Genomic DNA, 23,680 nt, shown 5'->3' on the forward strand with positions numbered 1-23,680 from the left:
AACAGGAAAAAAGTATTTAATACTTTAACAAAATGCAAAATAAAGTACCCAAGTTACAAAACATAAATTCCTTTGGTTCAGTAATCACACCACTATTTTACTTTCCAACAGCTACAAATATCATCTCCTCAAAGGAAGTTATACTGTTCCCCTCATATGAAGACATCATGCCCAAACCATCACGTACCCCACTAATCAGCGAAACTGGTAACAACTTACAGGGAAAAGAGCTGTCGGGTAGGAAAAGGGGGAACAGGGTGGTCTGAAGAAAAAAGGGAGACTACACATGCAGAACAAGTCAGTGGGAGAGAGCTCTTTGCTGGGTCACTATACCTGTACATGCTACATAAGGCTGAGTACTTGGTACGATCACATATAAAGAGACAATCCAGTGACCCTGAGCATTCCCAGGGAAAACCGAAGTAAACAACAAACCAAAAAAACCTCCAGAGAAGCAGAGCTGAGAAAGGATGGTGGCAAGAGGCAGATCACAGAAACCAGCGAGCATCTAGTCCTGATCCCCAGTTTTGCAGATGGGGACGTGAGACCTAGAGGAGTGAGTGTCCTGACAAGAGACACAGTTTATAGTACTTGGTATGAAACCCCATGTTTCCTTTTACGATGAACGAGAGGTTAGACGGATACATCGTTGACAGAGCTGGGCTCCCACTGGAGTTCTCCTGTCCTCTGGGAAGTCCTGTCAGACCTTAAAGCCCTCCCAGATGTCTCCTGAGCTCCAAGAAGCAGGGATCTCCTGTGTCTCTTCGGGATGCCTGTGGCTCTAGGTCAGAGGAGCTCAGAGAAACTGAGAGCTGGGCCACCTCATCAGGACAGAAGATAATGGCCTTTAACCTGCTCCCAGACAATTCCAAAAGAGTCACAATAAGCTCAGAACAGCAATTTGGCCGTCTGGGAAACAGACACCATCCCCTAATTGGGGGGAGAAGGAGGAGTCATGGAGGTGGAAACCAGCTGAAGGCTGAAAACTGGAATAAGCTTAAAGTAGGTATTGTATTCAATAAATATTTGAACTAACAAGAGAAAAAATGGATATACGGAGACAATGAATGTTTGGTTCTATGAGAAATACTGGTTCCATTAAAGAGCCTGACTGAGGGCACTTTTGGAGTATACATTCTTTTGTGCAACTCTGCTGGAAATATGTATGTTATTTCATTATGACCCTAGCAAATGAAATAGAAGAGAGTCAGTGCAGATTTAAAGAGTTAATTTAGTAATAAAATCTGTTTGATTGGTAGAGATTGTGGGGAAAAGGTAGAAAGCCAGCTCAGCTTTCCTTCACTTCTTTCTCCTCCTAGGTTTAAAAGAACAGTATACCAGATCCTAGAACAATGAAGACAGAACTGCTGAAACATCTCAGAACATGCATTCGGGGTGATTCAAGCAACGTCTCTCACTTTCCCCTCCCCTCCCAACAGTCATTTCTTGGAAAGGGAGGCAGTGGTAGATTCTGACAGCGAGATCTGACTACATTTCTCAAAGATGACCTCGGCTGAGAACTTGGGCAGCCCCTGATCCAGAGGGCACTCGTCCACCAGGCTGTTCATGGGCGTTGGGGGCAGTGGAGGCTCCTCCTCATCTTGACTCAGTCCAGAAATCAGGGAGTTACCTGCCCTGTCCAACTCCTTGTCCACCTGCTCCCTAGACACACCCGCTGTTTCAGGCTGTCCTGAAGGGCTCTTCATGGAGTCAAAATATGCTGACAGGGCTTCCTGGAGCAGAGGTAGAAGTTTCTTTCGAGAGACCTGGGTGTTGCCTTGAAGATAGGCTTGGAGGTTAGGGTGGGTGCTTGGAACAGGGACCAGCTTCAGGGATGGAGAATGGGAGCTTTCCAGGACTCCACAGATCTAAAGACAAGACAGGGAGATGGTATATAAGAGGGTGAAGCAAAGAGCTGAGGCGTCTAAGTAACAGGCTTCTCTAATGAGGAGAAAAAGCGTTTTTTTTTTTTTTTTTTTTTTGTCTTTTTGTCGTTGTTGTTGTTGCTATTTCTTGGGCCGCTCCCGAGGCATATGGAGGTTCCCAGGCTAGGGGTCCAATCGGAGCTGTAGCCACCGGCCTACGCCAGAGCCACAGCAACGCTGGATCTGAGCCGCGTCTGCAACCTACACCACAGCTCATGGCAACGCCAGATCGTTAACCCACTGAGCAAGGGCAGGGACCGAACCCGCAACCTCATGGTTCCTAGTCGGATTCGTTAACCACTGCGCCACGATGGGAACTCCGAAAAAGCGTTTTTTAAATTAGGTCATCCAGAGTGGTTTTGTCGCTTACAATAAAAGGCACATCAGTTAATATACATAGTATTTTAGAAACAGAAGAAATGTTCGAGATCATATATTTCATTTTATTAATAAGTAACCAAAGCCCAAAGGAATTAAGTGTTCTGAACAAAATAATGTAGATGATGGTAGAGTCTGAAACAGAACCTGGACTCTTGACTCCTAACCTAGTGTTGTTTCCAAGGGTAATCCTGTGCTCAGAAACTTGAACTCTGGAGTGCCTGTTGTGGTTCAATGATTAAGAACCCGAATCGTATCCACAAAGACGCAGGTTCAATCCCTGCCTCACCCAGTGGGTTAAGGATCTGGCGTTGCCGTGATCGCAGATGTGGTTCAGATCTTGCATTGCTGTGGCTATGGTGTAGGTCAGCGGCTTCAGCTCCAATTTGACTCCTATCCTGGGAACTTCCACATGCCACAGGTATGGTGGTAAAAAAACAAACAAACAAAAAACCCCCCCAAATCTTGAACTCTATCCTTAGCTGAGCTGGGACAAGCATCTATATACTGAGGTCAGGGGAAGGAGAGAAGCCGAAAGAATGAGCAGATCAAAGTGGGAATGGGAAGTTGCTAGGCATTGTCTGGCCATTTTCAAATATTATCTGGTTTGGGGAGTTCCCTGGTGGCCTAACAGTTAAGGATTCAGCATTGCCACTGCTATGACTCAGGTCCGAATTCTGGCCCAGGAACTTCCACATGCCATGGGGGAAGCAAGAAAAAAAAATTATCTTCTGTAACCCTCAAAACTACCTTACAGGTGGAGTTCCCTGGTGGCTGAGTGGGTTAAGGACCTTGTTGTCACTGCTGTGACTCTGGTTACAGACATGATATGGGTTTGATGCCTGGCCTGGGAACCTCTGCATGCTGTGAATGTGGCCAAAAAAATAAGTAAAATAAAAACTGGAGTTCTCTCTCTTTTTTGGCTTTTTTTTTTTTTTTAAGGGCTGCTTATGCGGCATACAGAAGTTCCCAGGCTAGGGGCCAAATCAGAGCTGCAACTGCTGGCCTATGCCACAGCCACAGCAATGCAGGATCCAAGCTGTGTCTGAGACCTACACCACAGCTCATGGCAATGCTGGATTCTTAACTCAGTAATCGAGGCCAGGATTGAACCTACATCCTCATGGATACTAGCCAGGTTCGTTACCACTGAGCCACAATGGGAACTCCAAAACTGGAGTTCTCTTGTGGTGCAGTGGGTTAAGGATCTGGCATTGTCACTACAGCACGTGGTTCACTGCTGTGGTGTGGGGTGGATCACTAGCCAGGGAATTTCCCAGGTTGAGGCAAAAAAAAAACACACCCAAAAAAACAAACCCAACAAACAAACAAAAAACCACGACCTTACAGGTTGATATTACTATTATCCTCATTTACAGGTAGGGAAACTGAGGCTTAGACAGATTAGTAACTTGCTAACGGTCAAGTTTGTATACATAAATTTTTTCGTCTTTTAAGGGCTGTACCCACGGCATATGGAGGCTCCCAGGATAGGGGTTGAATCTGAGCGATAGCTGCTGGCTTACGCCACAGCTCACGGCAACTCCAGATCCTTAACCCAATGTGCAAGGCCAGGGATCAAACATGCGTCGTCACGGATGCCAGTCAGATTTGTTTCTGCTGAGCCACGACGGGAACTCCAGAAGGTCAAGTTTGAATGAAGCAAGGCTAATACTTGAACTCAGGTCTGCTACTAAACCTGGTGTTCCAAATTATACTATTCCTGACAAAAGAGTAAGAGAGGAAATGGCAGGCAGACTGTGAAAAGAGGACTTCTATTTCCCAGCACAGTGGCAGCCTGGGCAATGGTAGAGTCATCAGATACCTGCAGGCTTTCAGAGGGACTGTGGTGGGGAGATTTGGGAAGGCAGGGAGAAGTACTTCTTACAGCCAAAGCAACCTTTCCTTCATGACACGATGAGTAAGAGTACACTGTGCTCAGTACTACACTTTACATGTGACATTATGTTTGATGATCACATCAGACTAATTAGGAGGTGGTAACATGCCACCTACAGACTCAGAAGTCAACTGACTTGCCTTCGGTCAAAGAGCAGGTAAGTGGCAAATCTGGCACAGAAAAGCATATCTATATACCTTTAAAAACTGTAGTTTTGGAATTCCGTGGTGGCTCAGTGGGTTAAGGATCCAGCATTGTCACTGCTGTGGCTCAGGTTCCATCTCTGGCTCAAGAACTTCCACATACCACCAGTGTGGCCAAAAAAATCAACCCCCGCCCCCCCAAAAATTCTGTGGTTCTTTCTACAATGTCAACCTACCTTCCACTGAATGAAATAACATTTTGCTTCCTGGAGGAGAAGAGAAAGGCAAAGAGAGGTGGGAAAGGGTGGACATACCTTTTATGAACAAAAAAGATTATCTGGCTATAGTCAGACCAGTCTTTAGCAGTCCTCACTGCTAAGAAACCCAAAGAATCCCTGGACTGCCTTAAGTCCACTCATTTTTTATTTTACTTTTTTTAGGGCCGAACTGACAGCATATGGAGGTTCCTAGGCTAGGAGTCAAATTAGAGCTGTAGCTGCCGGCCTACACCACAGCCACAGCAATGAGGGATCCAAGCAGCACGTGCGACCTATACCACAGCTCAGGGAAACAATGGATCCTTAACCCACTAAGTGGGGCCAGGGATCAAACCTGCATTGTCATAGATACTATTCAGGTTTGTTACTGCTGAGCGACAGTGGGAATTCCAAGAATCAAGTTTTTTAACTCCAGATTTACAAAATGACCTTTTAACCCAATTTCAATTCCTTCTAAGTAGGGATTATGTCTCTAACTCTCTTTGGAAATTTTTTTTTTTTTTTTTTTTTTGCTTTTTAGGGCCACACCTGCAACATATGGAAGTTCCCAGGCTAGAGGTGGTATCAGAACTACAGCTGCTGGCCTACGCCACAGCCACAGCAATGCCAGATCCGAGCCACATCCGTTTCCACGACAGCTCACGGCAATACCGGATCCTTAACTCACTGAGTGAGGCCAGGGACTGAACCCCCATCATCATGGATACTATTCAGGTTCATAATCTGCTGAGCCACAATGGGAACTTCCCTCTAATTCTCTTTGGAATCTCCCTTTCTCAACAACAGTATAATTAAAAAATATTCACATATATAGAGAATGGAAAAAAGTGGGGAGAGGAGGTTCTGGAAATGGAGTAAGAGACCTCTATAAATATAAGAACCAAGGAGACGCCTTTATAGCACGGGGCAGTGCATACAGGCAAAGCTTTATAGGGCCCTCCGGCTGCAGAACGGAGAGAGACTCACCATCACTCGGAGTGCTGTGTGGGGACAGAAGACAGCCAACTGTCGCACTGGCTCATTGTGAGTGTTGAAAAAGATAGTCATGGCGACCAGGGCATCATAGCTGTGAGCCTGGCAGAAGGCATGGAGATCTGCAATGAGGCCAGACCTCTGCAGAAAGGCCTAAAAGAGAAGAAATGGACAGGGATGAGGGCTGCAGCTGGACCTTCCTGATCACCCTCGACAGAAGATGCTTATGAAGGTGTCTTTGCATGTTAACCTGGAACTTGTACTCCATAAAAGAGGTATCTGGTATTCATCCTGTGCTACTTATGTGCTGGAAAGCAATATATAGATAGAATAGGGAGGAGTTCCTATTACGGCGCAGCAGAAACGAACCCGACTAGTATCCATGAGGACGAGGGTTCGATCTCTGGCCTTGCTCAGTGGGTCAAGGATCTGGCGTTGCCACAAGCGTGGCATAGGCCAGCAGCTGTAACTCCAATTTGACCCTTAGCCTGGGAACTTCCCATATGCTGTGGGTTTGGCCCTAAAAAGCAAAAAAAAAAAAAAAAAAAAAAAAGAATGGGGAGAATAATACAGGCTTTGGATTCAAACAGAACTACTTTGAAAGTTAGCTCTATTACCCACCAGCCTATTTGATCTGGGATCCCAGGACTTAAGTTTCCTCATCTGTAAAATGAGTATAAAACATTTACCGAACACAACTGTTTTAAGAATTAAAAAATCGGGAGTTCCTGTCGTGGCGTGGTGGTTAATGAATCTGTGGTTATTAGGAACCATGAGATTTCAGGTTAAATCCCTGCCGTTGCTCAGTGGGTTAAGAATCTGGCGTTGCCGTGAGCTATATGTGTAGGTTGCAGATGCAGCTCGGATGCCCGCGTTGCTGTGGCTGTGGGGTAGGCTGGCAGCTATTGCTGTGATTGGACTCCTAGCCTGGGAACCTCCATATGCCAAAGGAGCAGCCCAAGAAATGGCAAAAAAAAAAAAAAGAATTAAAAAATCGTAACATACATAACATGCCTGGCATCTACAAGGCTCTCCTGCTCTTGCAATCAAACAAGCAAGGTCTTTGCCTTGTGGGTATTTTTATTCTAAAATAAAACAATGGTGCATACAAATAAGTACAGACACATGAAAACTGCATCCTTGGCTCTTCATTCTTTTTTTTTTGACTGTACCCTTGGATGTGGAAGTTCCCCAGGCCAGGGACTGAACCTGAGCCATAGCAGCAACCCAAGCTGCTGCAGTGACAACACCGGATCTTTAACGCATTGTGCCACAAGAGAACTCTGGCTCTTCATTCTTGGTCTATCTATATTCTTCTCCAAAATCTCATGCAGCATTTCCTCCAGTGAATACCACCAGCTGTTTCAGATCAAGGTTTTTCTTTATCCTTGACATTTCGAATGAGTCAGTTTGACTGTGATTATGGCACTTGGCAAGTCTTTTGTTTTAAGTTTGGTTCCCAAACTAGGTTATGAGTAGCAGGGAAGAAGCTATGCTACTCTGTTTTATTCAATTATTTAGTATTTTGACATGTTATTTAATGGAAAACTATGCAGTCTCTGAGAGTATGTGTTTAGACCAGGTTGTTGGATGGTTTAAACCAATATGACATGGAACCAGGTGTTAAAATACAACTATTGGGATTTCCCATTGTGGCTCAGGGGATTAAGAATCCAACAAGTATCCATGAGGATGCAGGTTTGATCCCTGGCCTCATTGGCCTCAGTGGGTTAAGCATCCAGAATTGCTGTGAGCTATGGTGTGGGTTGAAGATGTGGCTCAGATGCTACATGGCTGTGGCTGTAGCAACTCCAATTCGACCCCTAGCCTGGGAACTTCTGTATGTTGCAGATTCAGCTATAAAAAAGAAAACAAAAAACACTGTCAAAGTGACATTCATTCCCCCATTGGACAAAATTTATTAAGAATCGACTATGTGCCAGTAAAGGTCCTGAAGATACAGCAGAGACAAAAGAAACAGGATCCCTACTCTAGTGAAGCCGATAAATTAGCAGAGGAATAGAGACAATAACCAAGCATACCACAAACAAAGTTTGTTAAGTGCTATGATGTGAACAAAATAAGATAATTTTTAGAGATTTTTGTGCACAGAGGATATTACTTTAGTTAGAGTGGTCAGGAAAAACTGCTTAAAAGAGGAATCGTCTGAGCTAAGTCCTGAATGACAAGGAGCCAGTTCTGAAAAAGGCAAAGCAAGTGCGAAGGCTCTGAGCTGGGAGTGAGCTTGATGGTTCTGCAAGTGGGGTGGCTGCAGTACTATGCATATAGGAATGGGGCTGGAACGAGATGAGGTGTCAGAGAGAAAGACAAAGGAGGGCGCTGTAAACCACAGTAAGTCCGTTAGATTTTATTAGAAGTGCAATGAAAAAGCAGAAAAGGGAGGGGGCTGATATGATCTTACTTATGTCTTAAAGAGACACTCTGACTGCTTTGGGGAGCACCGTTTGTAAAGGTCAAGAGTGGAGGCAGAGAAACCAGAATAGAGGCTATTGCAGCAGTGCAGTGAGAGATGATGGACTGTGGGAGTTACAGTAAAGATGGAGAAAAGTAGGCAGGTAGAAGGTTTATCTTGGAGGTGAGCCTGGAGTAAGGGGCAAGGTTACATACAAAAACAAACGTTTTCTCTCTCCACCCACACCTACACCATGCTCTTACCTCCAAATCCATGTATATTGCGCTAATAGCCACCTTAATGCCTTGTCTGGAGATGGTCTTCTGGTCTTTTCTTAGCATCTGCTCTGTGGTCAGTCCTAGAAAGTGATGTGAGACTAGGGGTTAACCAAGATAACACAGGGCTCTAAGACCAGGAGGATGAGGACACCAAGACAGGTAAAGAAAGAGGAAAAACATAGCCTCTCTTTGGGGCAAAGAACAGGGCTGATAACTCAGGAATTATATAATAGAAATCTACTTTATTTTTTATTTATTTTTTGCTTTTTTTAGGGCTGCACTCATGGCATATGGAGGTTCCCAGGCTAGGGGTCTAATCAGAGCTACAGCTGCCAGCCTACACCACAGCTACAGCAACATCGGATCCTTAACCCACTGAGCGAGGCCAGGGATCGAACCCGCAACTCTTGGCTCCTAGTTGGATTCATTTCCACTGCGCCATGACAGGAACTCCTAGAAATCTACTTTAAAAAATTACTTTAGGAGTTCCCATTGTGCCTCAGTGGTTAACGAATCCAACTAGGAATCATGAAGTTGCGTGTTCCATCCCTGGCCTCACTCAGTGGGTTAAGGATCCAGTGTTGCCGTGAGCTGTGGTATAGGTCACAGATGCGGCTCAGATCCTGCGGTGCTACGGCTCTGGCTGGCAGCTACAGCTCCGATTGTACCCCTAGCCTGGGAACCTCCATATGCCACAGGTGCAGCCTAGAAAAGACAAAAAGACAAAAAATAAAATAAAACAAAATAAAAAATTACTTTAAATTACCAAGTCACAATAGTTACCTGCAGAGCAAGGGACTTTGGGGAGAATGTTAAATGGAAGAAGAGAGGTTTTACTCCTGGTTTCCCCCGTTCTGTGTAGTTTGACCTTTCTAAAGTACATGTGAAACTTTTCTTTCTTTCTTTATTATGTCAACAGGCAGTAGCTAGTTAAAAAATTATGGGGAGTTCCCATTGTGACTTAACAGTAACAAACTAGTATCCTCTGACTAGTAACCAGGAAGATGTGCATTCGATCCCTGACCTCACTCACTCAGTGGGTTAAGGATCCAGCACTGCTGTGAGCTGAAGCGTAGCCTGCAGACAAGGCTTGGCTTTAGTGTTGCTGTGGCTGTGGTGTAGGCTGGCAGCTGCAGCTCCAATTTGACCCTTAGCCTAGGAACTTCTATATGCTGCAGGTGCAGCTCCCAAAAAATAAAAAAATAAAAATAAATAAAATCAATACTTCACTGTCTGAAACATTGAAACCATATAGATGAAGCATAGGAAAAGGGTTGTTTCCTAGAGAAAAATGGAGATGAATTAACAGAAGAAAGGGAATGGATGCAGGCAAGCAAAATTTTTAAAAATTAAAAAAAATATATGGACTTTTTTTGTCCTCTTTCGTGTCCTTTGTATATTGACCCTAAATGTTTCCTCTGTTTCCCTAACCAATTATTTAGATCTCACTCTGAAAATACAGCATGGTTGGCCCATAGTTGGGTTTCACATACGTAGATAAGGAGGGCCAAATTCTTTCCGGTTTAAAGTTAATCTTATGCATGTTCTAAACTTGTCCTGATGCTATTTGAGAATATAATGAACAAGGGTTTTATCCACCAGCTTAATACTTTGTACCTGATACATCAAACTTTGCCTTCTGCAGGGAATCAAAGATGTCGTTTCTGTTAGGCAGATCTGGGAAGAGGGCCTCCAGTTTCTCCACATATTTGTTGTCTTTTGGGGTTGCCTTTCCAATTTTAAGGTCCATGTTGACACAGTCCAGGATGATTGTTCCTGTGGGGAAGGAGGATGACAGAACTCAAATCCTGTGTCTCTCTATTCGCAACCACTAGAACACACATAACCCTCAAACCAACTGGACACAATACAGAAACGACTGTGTGGCAACTCACTGAAAGCAAAACAAGAAACTGGGACAGTGTCCAGAGTAAGACACCCCAAATCCAAGCTAGCGTAGGCAGGAACGGAGTTCCTGTTGTGGCTCAGCAGGTTAAGAATCTGACTAGTATCCAGGAGGATGTGGGTTTGATCCCCGGCCACGCTTAGTGGGTTAAAGGATCCAGTGTTGCTGCGAGCTGTGGTGTAGGCCAGCAGCTGCAGCTCTAATTTGACCACTAACCTGGGAACTTCCATATGCCCCAGACGTGGCCCTTAAAAAAAATAAAATAAAAAATAAAAATGCACATGGGGAAAAGATAGAAAGGAAGTGTGAGCATCTCAATCCTTTTGGAGATTTCGAAACCTAGTCAGAGACAACCTCTCTTCCACAGGACAAATTCCAGTTGGAAGAGGTGGTCTAATCTAATTCTCTCTCTCTCTTTCCTCTTTTTTATTAGAAATGGAGAAAATAAAAACAAGAAAGTTTAGGAGTTCCCCTTGTGGCTCAGCAGTAACAAACCTGACTAATATCCATGAGGACGAGGGTTTGATCCCTGGCCTTGATTAGTGGGTTAAGGATCTGGCATTGCTATGAGCTGTGGTGTAGGTCATAGACTTGGCTTGGATCCTGTGTTGCTGTGGCTATGGCTGTGGTCAGAAGCTGCAGCTCCGATTCGACCCCTAGCCTGTGAACTTCCATATGCCATGGGTACAGCCCTGAAAAGGCAAAAACAAAAACAAAAAAAAATGGAATTCCTGTTGTGGCTCAGCAGTTAATGAACCCAACTAGCATCAATGAGGACTCAGGTTTGATCCCTTGCCTTGCTCAATGGGTTAAGGATCCGGCGTTGCTGTGAGCTGTGGTGTAGGTCTCAGACATGGCTTGAATCCTGTGTTGCTGTGGAGTAGGCTGGCGGCTTTAGTTCTGATTGGACCCCTAGCCTAGGAACCTCCATATGCCACAGGTGTAGCCCTGAAAAGACAAAGACAAAAGACCAAAAAAAAAAAAAGGAAAGGTTAAGAGATTTGTTCAAGGTCACATAACCACTTCCTGGGTGGACAAGGTATTAGAATTAATGTCCTGCTTCTTTGGCTAGTCCTCTTTCCATTATCCAAGGCTGCTAATAGGCAGCTTCTAGGTCTGTTGTTCTGTGCTTCCTTTCTGCTTTTTTCCACAAAGTATTCTGCAGGCCTTTAAAAACAAAGTATCCACAGCCTTTTAATGCCTAATTGCCCCTCAGAAACAATCCTCTCCTTCAATATGGACTAAATGGCTTTGGGAGGGTGTGGTCAGCCTGGAAGAATCAAGACTGTTCGACTCTCCCTTCCCTGGTACGGGAACAGAGAACTAGTAAGGTCCCAACCCCCAAGCCACCATTACCATGCAGAAGGGCTGCGATTTGCAGGTCCAAGATCTCTGGTGCCCCCTGCAGGATTCTCTCTGTCACCAGGGTAGCGCAGGACCCCACCAGCTCAACTGAAACATGGCAAGGAGGGCAGTGCTTCTGATCGATAGGTCGATGGTCTAGCACCTCTGCTACTGCTTCCTCTAGAGCTGCGTCAGTTCTGTGTGGGGAAAAGAGTGGTGTGGGGCAGGGGGAGAGAAAGAAAGATAGGTAGGAGCACTTCAGCTGCACCTTATTTAGGAAGAAAATACAGAAATCTTAGGCACACTTAGACCTCTGATCACACTACCTCTGCCTCATTCCTCTCAATTCTTCTCTTAAATATTACAAGTGAAGTCATCTTTAAGTAGTGTATAAGCAAATTTGATAGTATCTACTACCAGTATCTCACCCACCCATATTTGATGTCCTTTAGGATTGCCTTTCCAGCTGACACCCTGGACACCCAACATTCAAACCTCTCCTGTTCCCTCAATTCACTTAATATCCAAATTCCATGCAGGTCACCAGATCCTGTTGCTTCTATCGCAATTCCCACCCATTCCCTCCTTTCCAACCCTCTGCTACTGCTACTAGATCCCTGCTGATCTTGAACTATTCTAATAGCTCCTTAACAAACACCTGCTTCCAGGACCCTCCTAACCTGTCCTCTACAACTCTACCTGAATGAGCATTTGAAAAATGTAAATTTGAGGAGTTCCGGTCATGGCTCAGTGGTTAACGAATCCAACTAGGAACCATGAGGTTGCGGGTTCGAACCCTGGCCTCGCTCAGTGGGTTAAGGATCCTGTGTTGCTGTGAGCTGTGGTATAGGTGGAAGACGCGGCTCGGATCCTACATTGTTGTGGCTGCACCGTAGGCTGGCAGCTACAGCTCTGATTCAATCACTAACCTGGGAACTTCCATATGCCTCGGGTGCAGCCCTAGAAAAGACAAAAAAAAAAAAAAAAAAAGTAAATTTGATTCTGCTAGGACCTGGAATAAATAGAATTAGTAATAGTTCCCCACTGCCCTAAAATAAAGTCTAATCTCCTTGGCAGGGCCTACAAGGTCTGGCCTCTGCCTACCTCTGTCGTCTTATTTTTTTCTTTTTCTTTTGGGCCACACCTGAGACATGTGGAAGTTCCCGGGCCAGGGACCAAACCCATACCACAGCAGTGACCTAAGCCACAGCAGTGACAACACTGGATTCTTAACTCGTTGTGTCACCAGGGAACTCCTTATCTTTTTTTCCCCCCTACTTTTTAGGGCTGCAACAGCAGCATATGGAGGGTCCCAGACTAGGTGTCTAATCGGAGCTATAGCAGCTGGCCTACACCATAGCCATAGCAATGCAGGATCCAAGCCACATCTGCAACCTACACTACAGCTCACGTCAACACCAGATCCTTCACCCACTGAGCGAGGCCAGGGATTGAACCTTCATCCTCATGGATGCTAGTCAGATTCGTTAACCCCTGACTGCTGGAGCCACAGTGGGAACTCCTCTTTTTTTTTTTTTTTTCCGTCTTTTTATGTCTGCACCCTTGGCACATGGAAGTTCCCAGGTGTGGTACTGAATCCGAGCCACAGCTGCAACCTGAGCAGCAGCTGTGGCAACATTAGATCCTTTAACCCACTGCACTGGGTGGGGAATGAACCTGTGCCTCCGAAGTGAACCGAGCTGCTGCCGTCAGGTTCTTAACACACTGGGCCACAGCAGGAACTCCTTTATCTTTTATGTCCCCCTTCTCCCTCATATTTTATGCTCTGGCCATAGCAACTCACCATGCTATTTCACGCCTGCCTGCATTTGCTTATATTAATTACTCTGCCTGAATGCTTTTCCTAGTTACCTCACCTCCTCGTATGTCAAACAAATACATATTCTTCTTTCGAGACAGATCAAAGATTAACTCTGCAAGGAAACCTCTCCTGACCTCCCCCCTGGTACATTAACCACTCCATCCTTCATGCACCTACTGTCCCGAGAGGGACGGTTATGACTCACCTCTAACACCTATTACAATGACCTGTTTGCCTAGTTCCCTCCTCCTGACTGAAAGCTTCTTGAGAACAGACCCCATCCCCTCTTCATCCTCTAAACAGAAGCATATTAATGAGTGAGTGGACAGATGGATTAGTGCCCTTAGGCTGTCCTCCTGTCAATGTCCTATTATAACCAGGGTGCTCAAGGAAAAAATACACATATTAGTATTAGCGGAGTCAGTCAAACTTGGGAAGGTCTCGTACTCGAGTTGCTTTGTTGGCAGGTTTTTTTCCAAGTTCTAAACTAGGGATGGAATTATTATAGATGTGCACATTTGTTAAACAGACGCTAAGGAGATACTGCTTTCTGTAGAAAATAATTTTGCTACCTTTTTAAAAGTTAAAAATAGTTGTAACCATTATTCAAAGGTTTCTATTACTATAAATCTGCCATGAAATTGTAAAATGATACCAAAGGTAGATTTAAATTCTTTCTGAGTTATCCTTTAGTTGGAACACTCCACGTTTCTACTTCTCTTTATTGCTTGTATAACTAGAGAGCTGACAATATTTTTTATTGCCTTTCTGTATCTGATATCGCCCATCAACTACGATTAACCTGTGAGATCCCTGAGCGCACACCTTCTTTCTTCTTTAAAAATCTGACTCATCACAGCCTATGGCACATGATAAGTGTCGGCTTAGCTTCTTTCCACTTACTTGGGTAAGACATGGTGGTCAACAAGGATGAGGGTGAGCTGGCCTGCCTGGTGCAATGCATGGAGGTCAATCTCATCCCGGAAAATCAAGAGGGACTCTGGAATGTGAATCTTCTGAAGGAAGAAGACGTTGTCACCTCGTAGAGGTAGCTCAGAACGTTTTATATTTAAAACTGGCACAAAGACTTCCTCAGCCTCAGTTGTCTGGATAGGAAAGTGAAAACAGAAGGTATGGCTGTGTTATGTAAAGGGCGGGAAAAGTAACAAGACTATTGGGATCAAGGGAGACGTGATCTTGGCTAAGTCATTGCCTTTCTCAAAGCTGGAATCACCCAGCCTTATCAAAAAATCACCCGACTCTTGCTCTCTCTCCTTCTTAGCAAAAATAGGAAGGGCAACAAGACAACTCATGGAAGAGAACTATTTCTAGATGCTGCCAGGAAGGGACTATCAGTTCTCCAGAGCTGACACGGGCATAAGGAATACACACAAACCACTGATACCCATAAGGAACCTCAATAACTAACTGTTTGAATACCGCTTTATGGTTTCAAATTCTTCAAAATACATTTGCTCATTTGATCCTCACAGCAACACTGCAAAGTATTATTACTTCAGATTTTATAGATGGTGACATGAGACTCAGCAAAGTTGAGGGATTTGACTTACCCAGGGCTACATGCTGCTAAATAGCAGAGCTGGGTCTTTTTTTTTTTTTTTTTTTTTTTAGGGCCACACCCAAGGCATACGGAGATTCCCAGGCTAGGGGTCCAATTGGAGCTACAGCTGCTGGCCTGCACCACAGTCACAGCAGATCCAAGCCACGTCTGTGACCTACGCCACCAGAGCTGGGTCTTGAATCCAAATCTTTTCATTCTGTTCCTGAGCACTTACCTTTGCCAGGTAAAAAGCCAGGGCAAGAGCTGATACCATTGAGTCCAAGTCACAAGCTTCATTTCCCAGCACAACATGTAAGGGTCGGGACTCCTAGAGAGGAAGGAGAATGGGAAATGAACAGAAGTTTTCTCTCCATGTCTGTTTACCTTATAGTCACCTGCACACACATCCTATCACTGATCTTCCTGGAGGAGGTAGGTCAAATACTCTTATGGATCCTCATTTCATGGATTAGAATGTTAGTGAAGTGAGCATATGTGTTTCAGCTAAGCTTTAACCATTCCGCACACATCTAGTTAGTAGAAAAGTGCTCCTTCCTCTCTGCCACACTGTTTCCTTGAATGTTAACTTTCAGAAGTACAGCAGTAAATAATTCTCTGGTTCTTTGGGCACTTGAGAAGGTGGAGCATTTGGGGTAGCTGATGTATTCAAACCATATCAACTCTGGTCTGCGTTTTTTCCCTGTTTTCAAAATAGGGGAAAGAATTCTTGCAATTCTAAATCATAAGAATAGGTGAACACACTTTGAAGGTAAAGGAGTTCCTGTTGCAGCTCAGCAGTAACAAATCTGACTAGCATCCATGAGGATGCAGGTTCAATCCCTGACCTCGCTCAGTGGGTTATGGATCCAGTGCTGCCATGTGAGGTGTACTGTACGTTGCAGATGAGGCTCAGATCCAACATTGCTGTGGCTGTGGTGTCGGCCAGCAGCCGCAGCTCCAATTCGACCCCTAGCCAGGGAACTTCTATATGCTGTGGGTTCAACCCTAAAAAGACAAAAAAAAAAAAAAAAAAAGAAAGAAAGAAAGAAAGAAAGAAAGAAAAGTAAACATAGTATGTCACTGCTGTGGCAAGGGTTTGATCCCTGACCCAGGGACTTCAACATGCCATGGGCATGGCTGAAAGAAAAAACGAAGATCTAGTCCAGTATCCAGTTATCCAGTCCACGAAAACTCCCCCTTACCGTGAGGGGCTTCAATGATAACCAGAAATAATCAACATTCTCACAAGCAAAGAAACAGACGCTTTCCCTAGCAGGTTCAGATTAAAGTAGGAACAGCTGCTACTGCTGCTGCTAGAACTTTTATTTTTAAAGCTTTGAAAAGTCCAGCAGCTGATAAGAACTCTAAGGAGGGAGGCACATTTGCTGTTATGATTAACCTTGTTCCCTTGCATCTCCTTCTCAGAATTTTAAATACATGAAAACCTATAGGTGCCCACAATAGCAAAGACAGAGGTTTTATTTTGAAATATTTATTGAGCATGCCATGTACTGTTCTAATATTTTAATGTGCATTAGCTCGTCATTTAACCCTCAAGACAACTGAAGGAGGAAGCACTATAAGAATTATTATTTCAGGAGTTCCCGTTGTGGCTCAGTGGTTAACAAATCCAACTGAGAACCACAAGGTTGCGGGTTCGATCCCTGACCTTGCTCACTGGGTTGAGGATCTGGCATTGCCAGGAGCTGTGGTGTGGGTCGCAGATGTGGCTCGGATCCTGCATTGCTGTGGCTCTGGCATAGACTGGTGGCTACAGCTCCGGTTGGACCCCTAGCCTGGGAACCTCCATGTGCCACAGGAGCAGCTCTAGGAGAGGTAAAAAGACCAAAAAAAAAAGAATTATTATTTCATTCCAAGTATAAGCATTTGGTCAGGTAGAATGAGACCACAGAGTCCGTGGTTTAGCTTAGGGTAGGAGAACTCTCTCTACCAGTTTACTTTTGAATTTCTATCTCAACCTGCTTCAGAGAGAGGAAGGGGAAACAGACAAATGAAACATGCTAGTTTCTTAATCTCAGCAAGCACTACTGGCATTTTGGACTGGAGGATTCCTGGTTCTGGGGGATGCCTGCGCATTGTAGGATGTTTGGCAGCATCCCCAGATTCTGCCCACTAGGCACTTGCAGCACCCTCAGCCATGACAATCAAAAATGTCTCCACACTTGCCAAATGTTCCCAGGACCGGGGGGAGGGCAAAATCCCCCCCTGTTGAGAACTACTGGGTTACAGAAAAGTGAAAATCCCCTCTGGTTTCTTCAATCAAGGAAGATTTGCTAGATGTTAAGAGTTTAGAAAAGTGGGAAAGGTGTTCAGAGGAGCAAAACATAACAAGGAGCAGTTTATCAAGGAATGTAACTTCAGGAAAAAAGAGAATTTAGGAGAACTTAGAATCATCTTCCCTGTGTTAGTGGTTACTCTCACTCTCCCAGAAAACCACAGCCAGAAAGGGACAATTTTAGAAGACTTCTGGTAGTATAAATTGCCCTATCTAGTAACTAGATGGGACTTTTTTTCCTTTCTTTTTAGGGCCACACCTGCGGCATATGAAGTTCTCAGGCTAGGGGTCGAACTGGAGCTGTAGTCGCTGGCCTACACCATAGCCACAGCAACTCAGGATCCCAGCCGTGTCTGCAGTTCACACCACAGCTCACGACAACGCCGGATCTTTACCCACTGAGCAAGGCTAAGGATTGAACCCGCATCCTCATGGATACTAGTTGGGTTCCTAACCCCCTGAGCCATAAAAGGAACTCTGGGATTTTGTTTCTAATCCACCCTCTTCCCCGTCTCCTACTCCCACTTCTAGAGAGGACAAACACAGGGGTTGTCTGTCAAGGTTTTGAGCAAAGGGGCTCTGGGGAAAGTTTGCCCTTAGATTCTCCCCTGTGCCCAATTCTCTAAGCCTATTTCAAGAGGATGACAGCCAAGACCCATTCCTACTGAAGAGCATGGGAAAGGGAAGATTCTTGTCAATAGTAAACTCTTTGCCAACACAATATGAGAATTTTGTACCCAAGCCCGGGGGCCTATAGTAACTCCTCTGACTTGCAATTCCTCCTTCTGATACCAGAGAAGGCCCCTCTGTTTCCTGGATACCAAGAACTGCCCAGATGGCTGTGGACCAAAGTGACAACAAAGCACTTGAGATAAGTGGCTGCAGAGATAACTTGCTCACTGAAGCACATAGGGAGGGCACTATGTCCTCTAGAGAGGGAACTATATAAACAGGAGAGGCCATATGGCCCTGACTCTGGAGAATAAAGGCAAGAAGAACAGAGAAAAGGCAGAGCAACTTTTAGAGAATCGGGTAGAGGCCTATTGCTGGGCATGACGGGGCCCTCGGAGAAACTTTCCCAAACTCACATTCGTGCTGCTTCATTCCAAGTGGCAGCCAAATCAGAATCAGTCAGATCCCGAGCACCAAGAGAAGACCAAACAGAAAAGGAGAAAGTAGGAACCAAATACAACTTAATGTTTCTAAGCGGAGGAGAAATGCTCCCCAGAGGAAGGTAAATAACACCCTGTGCTCGGCAGAGCTCAGATGGAACCAAAAGGAACTAATACAAATGGAATAATCTGAAAAAAAAATTAATTAATTAAAAAAAAAAAAAAAAAAGGAACACTCTGGGGCTTTCAGTAAATCTTGGAACAGGAGCAGCCAAGGGAGGTGGTGGCATTCCCTTCCCCTGTCAGCACCCACCATTACCCCAGCCTGACTGGTCCGTTCACCACTCCCAAAACATGTGCACATTCCCAGCTCTGTCCTTTGCACTATTTGTTCTGCTCTGTCTGAGAGCAACAGAGCTGCCATTTGAAAAGACCACAGACTGGGCTTGAATCCCAGCTCTGACTTGGGACTTTAGCCTCTCCATGCCTCACTTTCCTCATATAAAAATGAGGATCCTACTGTAACCAACTTCATGAAGCTGTTATGAGGATTAAATGAGATGGAACATGAGAGCATACTCTGTAGTAGTAAAAACGAGTTCCCTCCCAGCCTCTCCTTTCTCTAGGCTTCCCTGTCCAGACAAGCCCTCCCTTACCACCCAGGCCAGAGCGATCTCTTCCTCTGCCTTTCCAGCATCTTGGGTTCTCACAAACTTAACTACTACCTTAAGGACCTCGCTATCTTCATGGGCATGTATTACAAATCCTTAACAAGTTAGGTGACTATATTCTTTGTTCAAATGAGTACACTTTTTTTTTTTTTTTTGCTTTTTAGGGCGCACATATGGCATATAGAGGTTCCCAGGCTAGGGGTTGAATTGGAGCTGCAGCTGTGGTGTACGCCAGCACACCACAGCAACGTCAGATCCAAGCCTTGTCTGTGACCTATACCACAGCTCATGGCAAATCCTTAAACCACTGAGTGGGGCCAGGGATCCAACCTGCGTCCCCACGGATGCTAGTCAGATTTGTTTCTGCTGAGCCACAATGGGTTTTGAGAATGAAAGAGTTGCAATTAATGATTATGTCCCAATAAACTCAGACTGTTCTTGGCAAGTGGGTATATGGATGCCTAACTTACACAAAACCATTCTCCTCTTCATTTAGAAAAAAACATGTTTAACTCTTCCTACACCACAGCCACAGCAATGCCAGATCTGAGCTGAGTCTGTGACCTACACCACAGCTCACTGCAACCCCAGATCCTTAACCCACTGAGCAAGGCCAGGGATGGAACCCACAACGTCACAGTTCCTAGTCAGATTCATTTCTGCTGTGCCACAATGGGAACTCCAAACATGTTTAACTCTTAATCCCCTCCCTATTCCCCACCAACTGACTGAAAGCATAAGCCAAACAGCTTCAATTTTCTGACCACCAGAGAAGAGTTCAGGGCATATATAGCTATACTTAGCGCATGAGGAAACCTGAGCTGCCAATGGAAGAAAGCCAATCTGAGAGCCACAAGTAGATAGAAACTTTTTTTTTCTTTAAAAAACCCACTAGTTGAAATAACTGTATCCTAGTGTTCTTTGTGGCCTCAATGGGAGGAGAGGGGATGGGTTTTAGGGTGGGCAAAGTCAACCATTTCCCTTCTAAGGCAGAATCTGGTCTGATGCCTACTCTACAAAATAGTTAAGAGGGAGAAAAAAAAAAAAAAAAAAAAAAAAAAAAAAGACAAGGAGCCAGAGATAGAGAAGCCTTCCCAGCAGGGAAAAATGGGACTGACTGATACTGAGGCCAGGACTGCAAATTTCTAAGGACAGCCAGCCACTCCTGATTCCTGCCTCAAGCCAGAGAAGTGCAGACAACACAGATTATCCAAACACCCAAACTTGAAAGCAGCCCCACCCTGAAGCAAAGATTTTTTTTTTTCCCCACTAAAAGTGAAAGATGACTCACCATGAATAGGACATTTAGTTAAACAGAACTTCTTTTAAATGGAACAACCTATCTTTGTGGCAGAGACTGCAGAAAATTTCTCTGGTATCAAATGCTGAAAATACCGTATTAACAGGAGAGTTGGCTGAGTTATCAGCTCTTTCTATCTTGTATAAAAGTCAAGCATTCACAATTTCCTAAAAATTATATTGTAGTTAAATAGAAACACTCAGACTTAACAGTGTCTCTCTGTCTAAATCATGTCTTTCTTTTCACAAAAAAACAACAGTGTGGCCTCTGAAGAACTGTATAGGAAGAAGAAAAAGGATATTTTTCTTTTTCTAAATTCATATCCTTTTTGTATTAAAATTATTTCACTATGTACATTTACTACTTTTATAATTAAAAGCAACCTAAATTGTCGTGTCTACCTGTATGTCCTGCCACCAGTTCACCTAATAACATTCTAAGAGTCTAATTTTCTCATTTCTGGTGGTCCTGGCTAGGTTGCTAAGATAGTTCCTCACCTTCACAAGTTCACAAGTTTGGAAAAAGGAAGATCTAGATCTTGTTCCTTGGGGGATGAATGCAGGCAGACTAAGGTCAAGATATCAGCAATACTGAAAAAATCCAGCTTCATACCCTTGAGGGAGATATACTCTTAACCTGGGGCACTTCTGAAGGGTAGATGCTGCAGAACAGATGCATGCAATGAAATGCTATCTGGTGAGGTTTCAGGTTCAAGAACTCTTTTTTTTTTTTTTTTTTGTCTTTTTGTCTTTTAGGGCCGAATCCGTGGCACATGGAGGTTCCCAGGCTAGGGGTCCAACTGGAGCTGTAGCCGCCTGCCTACACCACAGCCACAGCAATACAGGATCTGAGCTGCGTCTGCGACCTACATCACAGCTCACAGCAACGCCAGATCCTTAACCCACTGAGCGAGGCCAGGGATTGAAGCCGCGTCCTCATGGATGCTAGCTGGGTTCGTTAACCACTGAGCCACTGGGAACTCCAGGTTCAAGACGTCTTTACCAAATAGTGGAAAAGAGATTGGTTATTTGGGTTGGGGGGAGGGGGCAGAAATCCAACTGCTTGGCCCTCACAGTGGTGCCAAAAGATTTTATATTAGTCCTCCAATGAATTCTGTGATGGAAATCAGAGGTAATCAAAATGAGTTGGTCCCAAATTGCATTATGCTTTCAAACAACTTCCCCCAAATTTGTATTTCACAAGGAAAAATTTGGTGTAATTGGTGTTAAAATTGAACTTTATCCCCATTCTTCAGGTGAGGACACATTTATGACAGCAGCTGAGTCTGCAGGAGGAATTAGGTGACATTTAGGATTTGTTGAAGACCAGAATCTTACTGCCCAGAGGAATTTGTAGAGTCTAAGATACTTAAAAAGGAAGTATTGTCAACCCCCTGCCTAGGTTTCTCCAGGGACAGTGTAACTTGAAGTAGGGGGACCAGGTGACCAGCTTTTTACTGCTAACTGGGGACAGCAGCCTAATGCTGCACAACCAGGCAGCAAGGTTGGGAGATTCCAACTGGCTCAGAGAGCACCAAAAATAAGCCACAAAGCATTCAGGAGTCATGTTTATAGTTTTGATTCCAAACACACTTTGTGCTTATCCCATCCCAGCTAAGGATGAAAACCGGAGGCTAAGGAATGCAGGTTGTGAGTCAACAGACATACCTGATGTATTGTGTGTGTTTATCTTAAAAACAGATTTAAAGTAAAACACCATGACCATCTTTAATTTAGAATGACTTAGGCCCACCAGACAAAAACCGCCGTTTAGAGACGACTAAGCCGTGGTCACAGGTTCCCTCGTACCCCCCGCGGGAGGGTTACCTGGAGGCCAGTGGGCCAAGGAGGCTTCCTAAGCGGAAAACTGAAAGAGGGGCGAGGTGAAAGGAACAAATAATACATTTCGCGGCGGGCGCAGCCCTGGTCCTTTTGCCGGACCTGATCCAGCGACACTGAGCAGCGGCTCAGCGGCAGGACCCAGACCCACGCTTCCTCCTCCCCACTCTCCGGTAGACCCCAAAGGCAGGAGCCCCAAAAGGAGGTGACCAAGCAGCATTCCCACTCTCAAGCGGTAGGTTCTTGTCCCTCACTCCAAAGGGCCCAAGCCTGATCAGATCCCAAGCTCCCACCACACGATTCCGCGTTCCCTCCACACAGACCCTCGGGACTTCCCAGATCCCACATCTTCGTCCTTCCTGGACCCCAGGCTCCATTCCCTACGATCACAGACAGGGGTCCGTTACCTGCAGAGCGGCTCGACAACCCTGCAGGTAGTCTTCCATGGTGAAGCCCAAGGTGTGCCGCCGCCCCTCTCCGCGGAGAGGTTAACCAGTAAATGCGCCCCGCCCCGGACTCAGGGGCTTGAGGCGAGAGTCAGGAGGCGGGACTCGAACCCGCCATAAAGCCATTCGGCCGGGACCCCAGGAGGAAGTGCGTAAGCGGGCGCCCACGGAATCCGACGTCGCCCCGCCCCCAGAGACAGAAGCCGAGTTCTGCGCCCAGAGACTCACGGGAAGCGCGAAGCGGGTGGTGGTGGTGCAAGGCGTCCTGGGAAATGTAGTCCCAAAACTCCAAAACGGCCCTAAGAATTGAGGGAAGGAGAATTTTCTGAGATCGCTTATTTGACACACAAGTGTAAATGCGTCACATAAACTTTGTGGCATCTGAATTTTCCCTCTTGAGTCAGATTAAGTATAGCATCTTTCTATCTATATATTACACTGACCATCTGGTTGACATTTTAAATCACACTGGGCAAAAACGGCTTTTCAACTTTCTCGAATTCTCTACTTTAACAAACGGTCCCATTGCAATCACAATTTTGTGATTATCCATGTTATAAAAATATTGGAATATGAAAACATCGTAATAATCTTTGGCCTCTCTTCTTAATTCCTACAGCCTCTTGCCAACTCCAGTTGCTGCCATTACAACTCTATAGCCTCTTTTTTTCTATAGCGTCAGCAAATTCTCTTTCTTTTTCCGGACTGTTGTAACTTGGGTTTCTGCTCACCTGCCTCCCTAATTGTTCCAAATGCCCCTGCAGCCTTCAGAGTTGTTTGAAGTTTCATCCTGGAGCAGCCATGTAAGTAGAGCTTGGGGGAACCTTTCAGAATGTAGAGTTGGGTTCCAACCACATTTAACTACCACCTTCCAGCCCCAGGGTAGTGCAGAATACTGCAGAAAATGTGCTTTTTTTTTTTTTTTTTTGTCTTTTTGCCTTTTCTAGGGCCGCTTCCTGTGGCATATGGAAGTTCCCAGGCTAGGGGTCTAATCGGAGCTGTAGTCGCCGGCCTACGCCAGAGCCACAGCAACATGGGATCTGAGCCTTGTCTGTGACCTACACCACAGCTTAACCCACTGATCAAGGCCAGGGATC

The 23,680-nt window shown here is 45.1% G+C and overlaps 1 protein-coding gene across 4 annotated transcripts in view; it reads right to left on the bottom strand.

Moving 5' to 3' along the window:
• Positions 1–23,680, bottom strand: part of PRUNE1 (prune exopolyphosphatase 1) — a 24,725-nt gene continuing 1,045 nt past the window's right edge. Inside the window, exons 1-8 of one of the 4 annotated variants that reach the window (XM_005663485.3) lie at positions 22,545–22,792; positions 15,156–15,248; positions 14,263–14,465; positions 11,550–11,734; positions 9,905–10,063; positions 8,273–8,367; positions 5,591–5,749; positions 4–1,868 (exon numbers count right to left, since the gene is read on the bottom strand). In XM_005663485.3, the coding sequence (XP_005663542.1) occupies positions 1,440–1,868; positions 5,591–5,749; positions 8,273–8,367; positions 9,905–10,063; positions 11,550–11,734; positions 14,263–14,465; positions 15,156–15,248; positions 22,545–22,583 (1,362 nt within the window). In that variant the 5' untranslated portion in view covers positions 22,584–22,792 and the 3' untranslated portion in view covers positions 4–1,439. The other 3 variants (XM_013997183.2, XM_013997185.2, XM_013997186.1) reach the window with 3 other exon arrangements.

Source organism: Sus scrofa, chromosome 4 (genome assembly GCF_000003025.6).
Source record: "Sus scrofa isolate TJ Tabasco breed Duroc chromosome 4, Sscrofa11.1, whole genome shotgun sequence".
NCBI lineage: Eukaryota > Metazoa > Chordata > Mammalia > Artiodactyla > Suidae > Sus > Sus scrofa.